Here is a 12119-nt window from a genome sequence, read left to right as displayed (position 1 = left end):
CCAGGATGGTCTCGATCTCCTGACCTCGTGATCCGCCCGTCTCGGCCTCCCAAAGTGCTGGGATTACAGGCTTGAGCCACCGCGCCCGGCCAATATCAATATCTTTCACCTTCGTATCTTGTCCCACTGGAAAGTCTTTAGGGGCAATAACACATATGGAACTGTCATCTCCTAGGTTAACAGTGCCTTCTGGAATACCTCCCGAAGGACCTGCCTGAGCCGTTTTACAGTTGTCGTCATTGTTTTTAGATAAGTAGCATGTACTCTCTACAATGATAATTAAAAGTGCACAGTAAATAAATAAGTCAGTAGCATAGTTGTTTATCAAGTATTATGTACTATACGTAATCGTATGTGCTAGACTTTTAAACGACTGGCAGCACAGTAGGTCTGTTTTCCCCAGCTTCACTAAAACACATGAGTAATGTGTTGTTTCCCCCAAGTGGCTTTTTTATTCCTTCCCCCCTTCCCCGCCCTCCCGTGTTCTCTATTGTGTTACAGAATTTTCTCACGTGTCTGGTATTCATTTCCTTGTGGTGAATCAAAAAAATTCTTTGGAAGCTTTAGTAAGTGGGTTCAGCCTTTTGACTCTTGACTTTTGCGTCAGGATATTCTGGATGACCCATTTGTTGGGAAATCCCCAGTGTTGGTATCTTTAGATCTTTCTTCTTAGATTTATCAGGTTCCTGCAGGGTAAAGACCTGACTGTCTGAAGTTTGGCAGGAGAGTGCATAGGGGGTGGTGGAGGAGCTGAAATGTGTGTTCAGTGACTAGATCGACCTCTGTTTTGTACAGTGGGGCAGGGTGGCTTTTGTCTAAGGATACTCTCCTCTTCCAGAGAGCCCCCAGTCTTCTGTCATGGTTGGGGAGTCCCATGAAGGCATGGTGTTGAGGCTTTAGCTGCAACATAGATAGTCTTCACCCAACCTTCACCATCCTTTATGCCTCCTCCTTCTTTACCCCTTGTTCTGTCTGCATTTAGTGCTGCCAGTTCTGAACCTTCTCCCGACATGGCTGTGGAAATGGAATTGGTTCTTAGTGTTTTTGGCTGCTGGCTTGGTCTGGCTGCATTGGGCCTGCTGAGTCATTTGCTCTGTTTCCAATCTTTTATAGTTTGTTTCCTCCAAGTTTTTCTGTTTTCTTGTTTGTTTGGTTTCTGTCTTCAGTGTTAGAGGCTTTTCTTACAGCTTCAAAAATTCTGTTACTTTTCTTTCATTTCTCCCTGGCCCGTGGGTTTGGTTTTAAATTTATCTTTTAATATGTCTGTATTAGTTTGTTCTCATACTGCTAATAAAGACATACTTGGGACTGGGTAATTTATAAAGGAAAGAGATTTAATTGACTTCACAGTCCCACATGGCTGGGGAGGCCTTACAATCATGGCAGAAAGTGAAGGGGAAGCAAGACATGTCTTATATACAGCAGCAGGCAAGAGAGAGTGTGTGCAGGGGAACTCCCCTTTATAAAACCCTCAGATCTTGTGAGACTTACTCGCTATCATGAGAAGAGCATGGGAAAGACCTGCTCCCATGATTCAGTTACCTCCCACCAGGTCCCTCCCACAACACATGGGAATTATGGGAGCTACGATTCAAGATTTGAGTGGGGACACAGCCAAACCATATCTGTCTCTTTTGTATAATTTTAGCGGAAGTGAAATAGATATGTATATTCTGTTTACCATCTTCCTCTGAATTCGTTAGCTAACTTTATGTCAGATTAATTATGCCTGTTGATGTTTTAATGGTTCTTAGTTATTTCATGTATATTTCCTTCAACTAAAATATGGGTTTGAAGACAGGGCTTTTCCAAATTTGTTATTCTTCATTCAAGGTCCAGTACAGTGTGTATGGTAAGCAGTGAAGAAGCTGACTGTAAGGTGGACAATACAGTAAAGCCTTGAAAAAAACTAGTGAAATAATGATGGTTTTTTAATATATCATATATGTAAATATATTATTATGTGTATATATCTTGTCTTTCAGGTTCTGTTTGCAATGGAAAGAGGAAAGAGAAATTAGAAGTTTTTTTTAAATTGTCATTTGATTTCTTCAGAGTTATTGTGGCCTTCTGAACTGTGAGTATAATTCTCTTGTTATACTTGTGTCTTGAGATTTTTGGTTTTGTTTTTTCTTTTGTCTGCCTTACTGTCTCTTTGTCGTACAATGGAAATAAACAAAAGGTAGTTGATTTTGCAGAGTGGGTGAGGGAAGAAATAGAAATTGTTTAGTGCCTATTATGTGTAGATACTTTATATATTTTTTTCTGAGGTAGTATAATAATGGTTAATAATAATGTGCTTAGAATAGTGTCTGGTACATTATAAACACTCTAAGTTACAATTACTAATTGAATCCTCACAATAACTTTATAAGTAAGATTTACTGTTCTTCCCTATTTCACATTCGCATAAACCAAAATACAGAGAGGTTAGAGGTTACTAAGTTAGGGCCGGACACAGTGGCTCACGCTTGTAATCCCAGCACTCTGGGAGGCTGAGACAGGAGGATCGCTTGAGTTCAGGAGTTTGAGACCAAGTGGTTGGGTGCGGTGTTTCACGCCTGTAATCGCAGCACTTTGAGGGTCTGAGGCAGGTGGATCACTTGAGGTCAGGAGTTCGAGACCAGCCTGGCCAACATGGCGAAACCCCGTCTCTGCTAAACATACAAAAATTAGCCAGACGTGGTGTTGCACCCAGCTGTTGTAATCCCAGCTACTTGGGGGGCTGAGGCAGGAGAATTCCTTGAACCTCCATAGGAGGAGGTGGAGGTTACAGTGAGCTGAGATCGTGCCACTGCACTCCATCCAGAGCAAGACTCTGTCTCAAAAAAAAAAAAAATTTTGAGACCAGCCTGGGTAACAAGACCTTGTCTCTCTGAAAAGACAAAAAAACAAAAGCAAAACCAAAATTGTCAGGTGTGGTGATGCATGCCTGGATCACAGGAATTTGAGGCTGCAGTGAGCCAGGATCATGCCACTGTACTCCAGGCTGCGTGACAGAGCAAGAGTCCGTCTCAGAAAAAGAGATTACTAAATTAGTAAATGGCAAATCTGGAATTCAGACTCATTCTGGCTTCATAGTGTTGTGCTCTTGACTGGTAGAGCAGTTCCCTCCCCCAAGTGTGTGGTTTTGCTTTTTGTAGTTTGTTACCCAATGTTAGCTGCAGTCCAAAAATACTAACTAGAAGATTCCAGAAGTAAACAATTTATAAGTTTTAAATTGTGCACCATTCTGAGTAGCCTGATGAAATTTCGTGCATCCTGATCTGTCCTGCCCTGTCCTGCCCTGTCCCACCTGGGATGTGAATTGTGCCTTTGTCCAGCATGTTCACCACACGGTGTATGCTGCACCTGTTAGTCACTTAGTAGCCATCTCAGTTAGGTCAGCTGTCAAGGAATGACAGTGCTTGTGTTCAAGTAACCTTTAGTTTATTTCATCATGGCCCCCAAATGGAGGGGTAGTAGTGATGCTGACATATTGTTATAATTGTTCTATTTTATTACGTTATTCTTGTTAATCTCTTACAGTCCCTAATTTATAAATTAAACCATATTGTAGGTATGTATGTATAGGAAAAACATAGTATATATAGCACCAAGTACAGTCCCTAGTTTCAGGCATCTACTGGGGGATCTAGGAGTATATCCCCTGCAGATAAGTGGGGATAGCTGTATCTTATTCTCATGGGTTCTGGATTCAGATATTGGTTTAGCTAGGTATTATATTTCCTAACTCCTTGATCTTAAATTATTTAATCTGTTGAAAGCTTTTTTAAAAAAAATCTGACAAAGGGGGTTGTTATAGAATCTCCCTTATGGGGTTATTACAAAGATGCTGTGAGATATGCGTAAGGTGTTCACTCAAAGTTGTTAGCAATGATTATTTGGTGCCATTTTTCTCATTTTAATGAGCAGAAAACTGAGCTCTGGAGAGATTATATGACTTGTAATTTGTCAGTTTGTAACTTGTAGATCTTGGTGCGTGTTTCACAGTTTAGAAATCATACAATTGAGGGTAATCCTACTTTGTCTTGTTTCCAAAGATTGCTCTTTCTTCTAAGTCTGGTGGTAAATTGAGGACAGATATGTTCATAAAATATTTATAAATCTCTTTTGTGGGCATTTTGTTTTGTGTTGTTACGGTAAATATCTCATAAACTTGGACTTCATGGAGTCAGAATTCATGATAATTTATAGCTGTGTTGAATTTGACTTTCTCAAGTGTTTTTGTAGTACGGACCTAGGATTATTTTTTAATTTCCCTATGAGTGTCAGTGCATGCCTTTCTTTGTTCTCTTTTCTCTCCCAAATCTATTTCTAGGTATTAGTGAAGGGAAGTTATGTCATACAGTTTCCATTTCTTTGCAAGGCCTAGAAGTCTTGGTCCTGTGTTCCCCTGTCCTTCATGGGCTAAGGGAGAGGAGCCTACTCTGTCCCTTGTGCTGTGTCAGATGTGATTATGTCACAGTGTGAGAAGGTCACAGCCCCTCTGTTTGTGTCCTCCTATTTCCCTCCCCCTGTCCATATCGTACCTTTCTTCCTATAACAGTGCATTCTGTTTATTTGGGTGCGAGTCTGTGTGTGAGGGCAGTTTTTGTTATTTCATCTCTGCTTAACCGGCAGTTAACTTTCACTAAATGCTGAATTAGGACTGTCTAATGCTTGTCACAAAATAAGTTCTCTTTTCTTAGTAGATCTGAGCAAAAGAAAGAATACCAAATGTAACTTTTCAGCAACATTAGCTGTAAAAATATTTCCTCTTGGTGTAGCACAAGACAGTTTCATAGCAGAAATGCAAAACTTATATTCTTAGTGTAATGTGCTGGAAAACGAAAGCCTAAAGAGAGTTGAGATGACAAACCAGCTCTTTGTGACCCAAGAGCCAGCTTATTGGCTCATTGGAACTTTAAGAAAAAAAAATTTAAAAAAAATTTTTTTTCTTTACAGATAGAGTCTTGCTCCATCACCCAGGCTGGAGTGCAGTGGTGTGATCATAGCTCACTGCAGCTTCTGAACTCCTGGGCTCAAATGATTCGCCCATTTCAGTCTCCTAGGTAGCTGGGAATATAGGCACATGCTACCGTGCCTGGCTAATTCAAAACGTTTTTTTGTAGAGATGAGTCTTCCTTTGTTTCCCGAGCTGTTCTCAAACTCCTGGCTTCAAGTGATTCTCCCACCTCAGCCTTCCAGAGTGCTGGGATTATAGGCATAAGCCACCGTTCCTGGCCTCATTGGAACTTTTTAGCTATAGGACAATATCTACCCATCCTGATTTGTCTTTTTAAAATCACTTGAAAATATATAAACCCAGGAAAATAGCCTCATAACCAGTGTTCCTGTAATTCCCCCCTCCCCCGCAAATTCTGGACAGATGGTCAGGCCATATGTGTAAGTCTGACTTCCAGTCCATTGAATTTCATGATGTAATGCTGAGATGTAGGTCCCTTATTTCACCGAGTTCCCTGTCATAAGTCCCTTGGGCCATTTGAGCTCCTGCAGTACGGGTCTGGTTCCGCAGCAGCTAGCTTTGGCAGAGTTGGTTCTTGGTCCTTGCCTTGTTTTTAAGTGACACATTGGAAGACAGAAATTTGGGAAGGAGGTGTTTTAGAACCAGAATTCTAGGCAAGCGAAGGAAAGTCTGGGAGGAGTTGACTTGCTGGGATATATATGGAGATGATTTTCAGGGTTAATGTGGTGTGGGAAGGTGGGGGACAGAAAGGAAGGCCTCCCTGAGCCCCTTCTGCAGAATCCCGTATTTGTGAATAAAAGCATCTTTTATAGCGTGTGGGCAGATGAGCACAGCTGAGATAGATTGGACTCTGAGGTTCTGGGAGTGTTGACTCAAAAAACTACTTTTTTTATTATTTATATTATTAGGTACCTCCTAATATGTAGTAGTCCCTCCATATCTGTGGGGAATGGTTCCAGGATTCCCCCAAGATACCAAAATCTGTGGAGCCTGTCTCTTACATAAAATGGTGTAATATTTGCATATAACCTATGCATGTCTTCTCATATACAATTGCCCCTGAACAGTGTGGGGTGAGGAGTGCCCATCTCCTTTGCAGTTGAAAATTTGTGTATAACTTTTGACTCCCCAAAACTTAACTACTAATAGTGTCACAGGATCCTTGAGGTGTCGCTTCACCAGCCAGAAATCACGTTGGCCGGTGGCACCTTCTGCTTGAGTACTGCCCATGCCCACTGGGCTTGTTCTGCCCACTTGGCTTGGCATGCTGTGCTTGGCTCACACTACAAGCCTGGATCCCATACCTGCCAAGGGCGAGCCAGGTGTGGAGTTGTGAGGGGTGTGTGGGTGTGTGAGCGTGTGGTCCGGCCACCTTGCACAGCCAGCTGGTGTAGCAGGGTGGGCAGCTCCAGGCACTGGCACAGGTGCCGGTTCTGTGCAAGGCTACAGCTGGACCAGATGTCCTGCATTAAGCTTCCGCTGTGGGAACCTGCATCTGGATGAGGGGAACAAGGTGGCACCAGAAGAGTGGAGATGTCAGGAACTGTAAAGCCCCAAAGAGGGTGTCATAGCCCTGGCTCGGGGGTTCTCTTCTGCTCGTTGCTCGCAACATGGCAAGCAGGAGGCCGTGTTTCAGTGCTGTTTGTGTTAAAGCTCTTTCAGTTCCTCCATTCGGCAGGTCCCGAGTTCTTATCCGGTGTCCAGGAAGAATGAGGTACACGGAAAACTGGAGGGTGAGCAAGGCGGAGAGGGGCTTTACTGAGCGGCAGAACAGCTCTCAGGAGACCCGAAGTGGCTAGCTCCTTTCCACAGGCAGGTCATCCCAATGAGTGTCCAGATCTCAGCAGAGAGGAGACTCGCAGTGGGTAGCTCCTTTCCACAGGCAGGTTGTCCTGGTGAGTTGAAGGGACCCAAAGTGGGTAGCTTCTTCCTGCAGCTGGTAGTCCTAACATCTCTGTGAGTCTGGCTGAGTCTGGGGCTTTTATGGGCTCAGAAGGGAGGAAGTGCCATGGGCAGGCCCATAAAAAGCTCTGGAAGTTCTTACTCCAGGCCACGGACTCCACCCAGAACTGGTGGCCTGGCCTCCGGGCTTCAAGGCTTCAAGGCCCCCTGGCTTGAAGGTGGAATTTCACGGCGGACCCGCCCCTTTTTACCCAGGAGCCTTTCTGCCTTCTCCCACCATCAGCATGCCATCCATGGCACCTAGGCTGTTCGTAACGAGGTGTGCCTGCAGGCCTATGCTGAGCCACTCTCAACTCCCTCTTGGCCTCCCTCCCATGCTTGTTGGTGCCCAAAGTCTGGAGCGGGCCAAGGTGGCAGGGGACTGGTGTGTCAGCGCTGCCTTGAGCGTGCTCACGCTCAGCCAGGTTGTGACAGACTCAGGCTCAGCTACAACTTTGCTCTGCCCTGGAGTGGGCTGGGGAGAGGCCAGGAGCCTGTGAGGGCAGGGGGGCTTCCCGGACCCCTAAGAACGCAGGGATGCCCAGGTCTGGAGCCGAGGCTAGGAGGCTGCAGCTGTACCTGGGAATGTGGGGCTCCCCTCTACCAACTCAATAGGGGGCTGGGATTCCCACCTGTTCCCAGCTCTTGCTGGCCCCACTGCAGCCTGTGTCTTGGCAGCAGCCCCTCCAGATTGGCTTCTGCTGCCATCAGTACTGTAGACTGGAAGCCTTATTGAGAATATAAACAGTCGATTAGCACATGTTTTGTATGTTATATGTATTACATACTGTATTTTTAACTAGAGAAAAGAAAATATTAAAATCATAAGGAAGATAAAATATACTTATTCATCAAACAGAAGTGGATTGTCATAAAGATCTTCATTCTCATTGTCTTCATGTTGAGTAGGCTGAGGAGGAGGAGGAAGAAGAGGGATTGGTCTTGCTGTCTTGGATGGCAGAGGTGGAAGGGGAGGCAGGAGAGGCAGGCACACTGAGTGTAACTATTATTGAAAAAAATCCCTCTATACGTGGACCTGCACCATTCAAATCCATGTTGTTCAAGGGTCAACTGTAGTTTAAATCATCTCTAGATGGCTTATAATGCCAAATACAGTGTAAATCCTTTGCAAATAGTTGTTATACTGTATTATTTGGGGGATAATGACAAGAAAAACATCAGTACATGCTCAGTATAGATACAACCATTGGTTTTGTTTTTCCTCAAATATTTTAGATCCATGGTTGGTTGAATCTGGACGTGGAACCCACTGACATGGATGGCTGACTGTATTGTATGTTAAACTTTATCATTTGTGACTTCTCTGTTTTGAATGACCTGTTGATTTTCTGATTTGTGATATAAAGGTTTAGCTTATTTATGTTATTCCCCATATCTCTTCCTGCATTACTTATTGGTAAACAGTTTGTATGTGTATTTTTCTTTTAGAATCCTTCTATTGTAGTTTTAACAATGTCTTTGCTTAGTTTATTGATTTATGTCAATATCTTGATTCCTTTGTAAGATAAAGATAGTATTGCCGTAAATATTGACCCTGCCCCCAATTCCAGCATGTCTCCCTGTTCTGCCTCATATTTTATGTTTTTGTTATTACTTTTATTTTGGGATTTTTACATTTGCATTTTGTCTGCAACTCCAAGTGTTCTGGGGACTGCTTATGGGTTGAACTCTAAAACTAGTTTATTATTTTTAATTTTAAGTTTTCTTGAGCTTTCCTAGCTTAGCTTTCTTTCAAGCTTGGTTTTTCTCTTTGTTTTCTCTGGTATTTATTTCTTTTTCATGACGGTAGTATTCCCTGTATGTCTGATGATCCTTTATTGTCTGTAAGTGTATAGGGAAGCAGGACTAGCTACTTTTCTGAGTTACATTTAGCCCCTGATGGGAATTCAGAACGGAAGTACTTTGCTTCAGAATGCTTTTAGTCTGTAGGCCCCTAAATAACAAAATAAAGGAGAGTGTTACTGTAAGGATGTTAACACCTATACCGGAAACCTTTGCTTTATTTTCTAGAGACATAGCCCCTTGGGATTTTTTAAAAATTAAAAAAAAATTTTTTTTTTTTTTTGGTCTGAGGGTAAATGCTGAGTTAGCCTGGGCACAACTAGTCAGTTAAACCCTCTGTTTTCACCCCTGGCTATTAGCATCAGCCCTCACCAATACCTCATGGCCAGACCCAAAGCCTCATCAAGATTCACTTGAGTTGTGTCTTTATTTTACACATCACTGTGCATGTAGCTCCTCTTTAATAGCGAGATATTTGTTGAATTCTCATCTTTTGGTGGCTCTTCCCTTCCTCTTGTTTACCTTCTTAAAAAAAAAAAAAGAAAACTTGAATACTTCAGTTTCACTGAAGTCTTCACAGGAATAGAACTCATTACTCCACCACCTTGAACTTGAAACCACTGAGGATTTTAGGAGGTGGAGTGGCATGTTGATCTGTAAGGTGAGGATTTTAAGAGGTAGAGTGATATGTTGGTTTACTGTGTGCCTAGTTTTAGAGTTAGATGAGCCCGAGTTCACACTTTGGTGCTGCCACTTTTAGCTGTGGAACTTTGGTCAAAACGTTTTATTTTTCTTTTCCTCAGTTTCCCCATTTATTGAACAAATATTTATTGAGACATTGTTTGTAGCAAGGTGATGTGGGGACAGTTGAGGTAGTTCTTTTATAATGCTTCTGTATTTCTCTAAAGTAGGATTTGAAGTCATCTCCTAAGAATGAGTAGAAAAAGCAGTGCTGGGGTTGATTTGATGATAGTGGAGGAGGTTTGAAATAGGGATAGTGAAGAAGAGGAGAGAGCCAAGCAGGGATGCAGAAGGCTTGCCTAGGAATGTTGTGGTTCAACTGAGACTGGTGCCAGTTAAATTAGAATGTACCAATTCTTTTAGTTAATGGCGTTTTTGTCTGGTACTAGCTCCTAGCAGTCCAGGTATAGTCTGGTATAAGTTTTCCTTATATTTGTATTGAATCATGAAATGGATTTTTTTCCAGGCTTGTTTATTGGAAGGACGGTGGGAGTTGGTAATACTGGTAAAGGATTGGTTTAAACTATGACTTTACAATTCAGGAAATGTTTGTTGAGCTTCTACTAAGTGCTTGGCATGGTTCTAATTGCTTTAGATAGATATATCAGTAGACCAAACAGAGTCTGTATAGTGTAGGGAAGCAGATAATAAAAAATAATAAGCAAATAAGTACATCATGTGATGTACTGGAAGGTGGGACATGAGATGAGAAAAAAGTAATGCCATAGTGTCAGTGAATTTGAGGTCTAAATAGGGTAGTCTTAATAAGCCTCATTGCAAAAGTGAGCTTTGAGCTAAATACAAAGGAGATGGGTGTATTCATGCAGGAAACCTCAAGCTCCTGTCTGGTCTTCCATCTGCTTCCCAGAAGCAATGGAAATAATCTGTTTTAGGTGTTGATTTTAGCATTTACATCCTTGTTTCCTAATAGTATTTGTGTACTAGTCGTTGCTCCATTAATTTTCGGAAACGTTATGTGCTGAACTCCTATCATGGTAGGTGGGGATTTTCTCTCTCTTACGTGGTCTTTCCTCTCCCCCATCTTCCTCATGTAGTTCTAGAACAGTTTTTGTTTAGATCCGTATTTTCGTTTTTAATTATTTTGACTTTTAAATATAACTCAGTATTGAGCCAGTTAAAGTAGTGTGGTTACATTTCTTGTTCAGCTTTGTTTTTCTTGTTTTCTTAGACTGAAAATTGCAGTTGTCCCTCTTGTTTGCTTAATATTCTTCTTTTTGAGACAGAGTCTCACTCTGTCGCCCAGGCTGGGATCTCAGCTCACTGCAAGCTCCGCTTCCTGGGTTTACACCATTCTTCTGCCTCAGCCTCCCGAGTAGCTGGGACTACAGGCGCCCGCCACCTCGCCCGGCTAGTTTTTTGTATTTTTTAGTAGAGATGGGGTTTCACCATGTTAGCCAGGATGGTCTCGATCTCCTGACCTCGTGATCCGCCCGTCTCGGCCTCCCAAAATGCTGGGATTACAGGCTTGAGCCACCGCGCCCAGCCAGTTTGCTTAATGTTCTTAGGTCTGGCTAAGATTTCCCACTCTGACAGCTCTGTAAGTAAAGCCTCTCAATTCATTTCCATGCAGTCAAATTTATTCATTTTGTCTTCACCCCCGAGACACACCTCTCCTGGAGCTTTCCTTCTCCTTTTCCCTGCTTCAGTCTAGAGAGGTTGCTTTCTAGACCTGGTATAAATGGTACCAGGGTGGAGAAACCTGTGGTACTAGCAAAAATAATGCGAGAACAGGTAAGACAGGTAAGTAGAAAATACTGATTGAAAAAACTGATGGGAAGGACAGAGGAGGAATGGAGATGATTTCTTCCTGGGAAAGCGTATTAAGGAGAAGCTGTAGTTGAGGAAGGTCATTCTAGGTAGTAAAAATGGTGCCAAAAAAAGAAAAACATGGAGATGGAAGTGATCTGTTATTTTTTGGTGACTTGAAAAGCCTGTTTGGTGTTACCTTGTTAGATTATGTGTTTATTATTGTAACTTATTGACTTTGCCCTGAAGAGCTTTAGAAAAAGTTTAAATGGGAATTGTGACAATTAGGCCCTGAAGAGCTTTAAAAAAGTTTAAATGTGAATTGTGATAATCAGAATGTTAAACACCAGTATATTTTTTGTTTCATTTTTTTGAGAAATAAAGATCTCATTTTGTCACCCAGGCTGTAGTACAGTGAATGGCATGTTCATAGCTTACTGTAACCTTGAGCTCCTGGGTTCAGATGGTCCTCCTGCTTCAACCTCCCAAGGAGCTGAGACCACAGGCGTGAACAATTGCGCCTGGCTAATTTTTAAAATTTTTTGTGGAGGAAGGCTCTCACTATGCTGCCCAGGCTAATCTCAAACTCCTGGGCTCAAGCGATCCTCCTGCCTTGGCATCCCAGAGTGCTGGGATTATAGTCATGAGCCAGTGTCTGGCCTTGATGGTAAATTATTAATGTCCTAAAATCTGAACATAGGGTATATCAGGAACACTTGAATTCAAGTGATAACCTTAAGCTGTTGATTTTATGTATTGATTTACAGAAAATCTTTTTTTTTTTGCTTTTAGTTTTATTAGATACATTACCCTTCTTTCTCCTCTCTATCCATTATTCAGTTGCTTTTCAAATACATTTTCTTTCAACCTTTTTTTATTTTTTATTTTATTTTATTTT

The 12119-nt window shown here is 42.1% G+C and overlaps 1 protein-coding gene across 1 annotated transcript in view; it reads left to right on the top strand.

Moving 5' to 3' along the window:
* The window catches only part of PTK2 (protein tyrosine kinase 2), a 368771-nt gene that overhangs the window by 44049 nt on the left and 312603 nt on the right, over nucleotides 1-12119 (top strand). Inside the window, exons 2-3 of the mRNA XM_017895110.1 lie at nucleotides 1986-2077; nucleotides 8147-8204. Coding sequence (XP_017750599.1) covers nucleotides 8190-8204 — 15 coding nt within the window. The 5' untranslated portion in view covers nucleotides 1986-2077; nucleotides 8147-8189. The remainder of the gene's footprint in view (nucleotides 1-1985; nucleotides 2078-8146; nucleotides 8205-12119) is intronic.

The sequence above is a fragment of the Rhinopithecus bieti genome, unplaced genomic scaffold, assembly GCF_001698545.2.
Source record: "Rhinopithecus bieti isolate Rb0 unplaced genomic scaffold, ASM169854v2 scaffold_25940, whole genome shotgun sequence".
Lineage (NCBI taxonomy): Eukaryota > Metazoa > Chordata > Mammalia > Primates > Cercopithecidae > Rhinopithecus > Rhinopithecus bieti.
The sequence above is the reverse complement of the archived record's forward strand: the minus strand, read 5'-3'. Positions and strand labels throughout refer to the sequence as shown.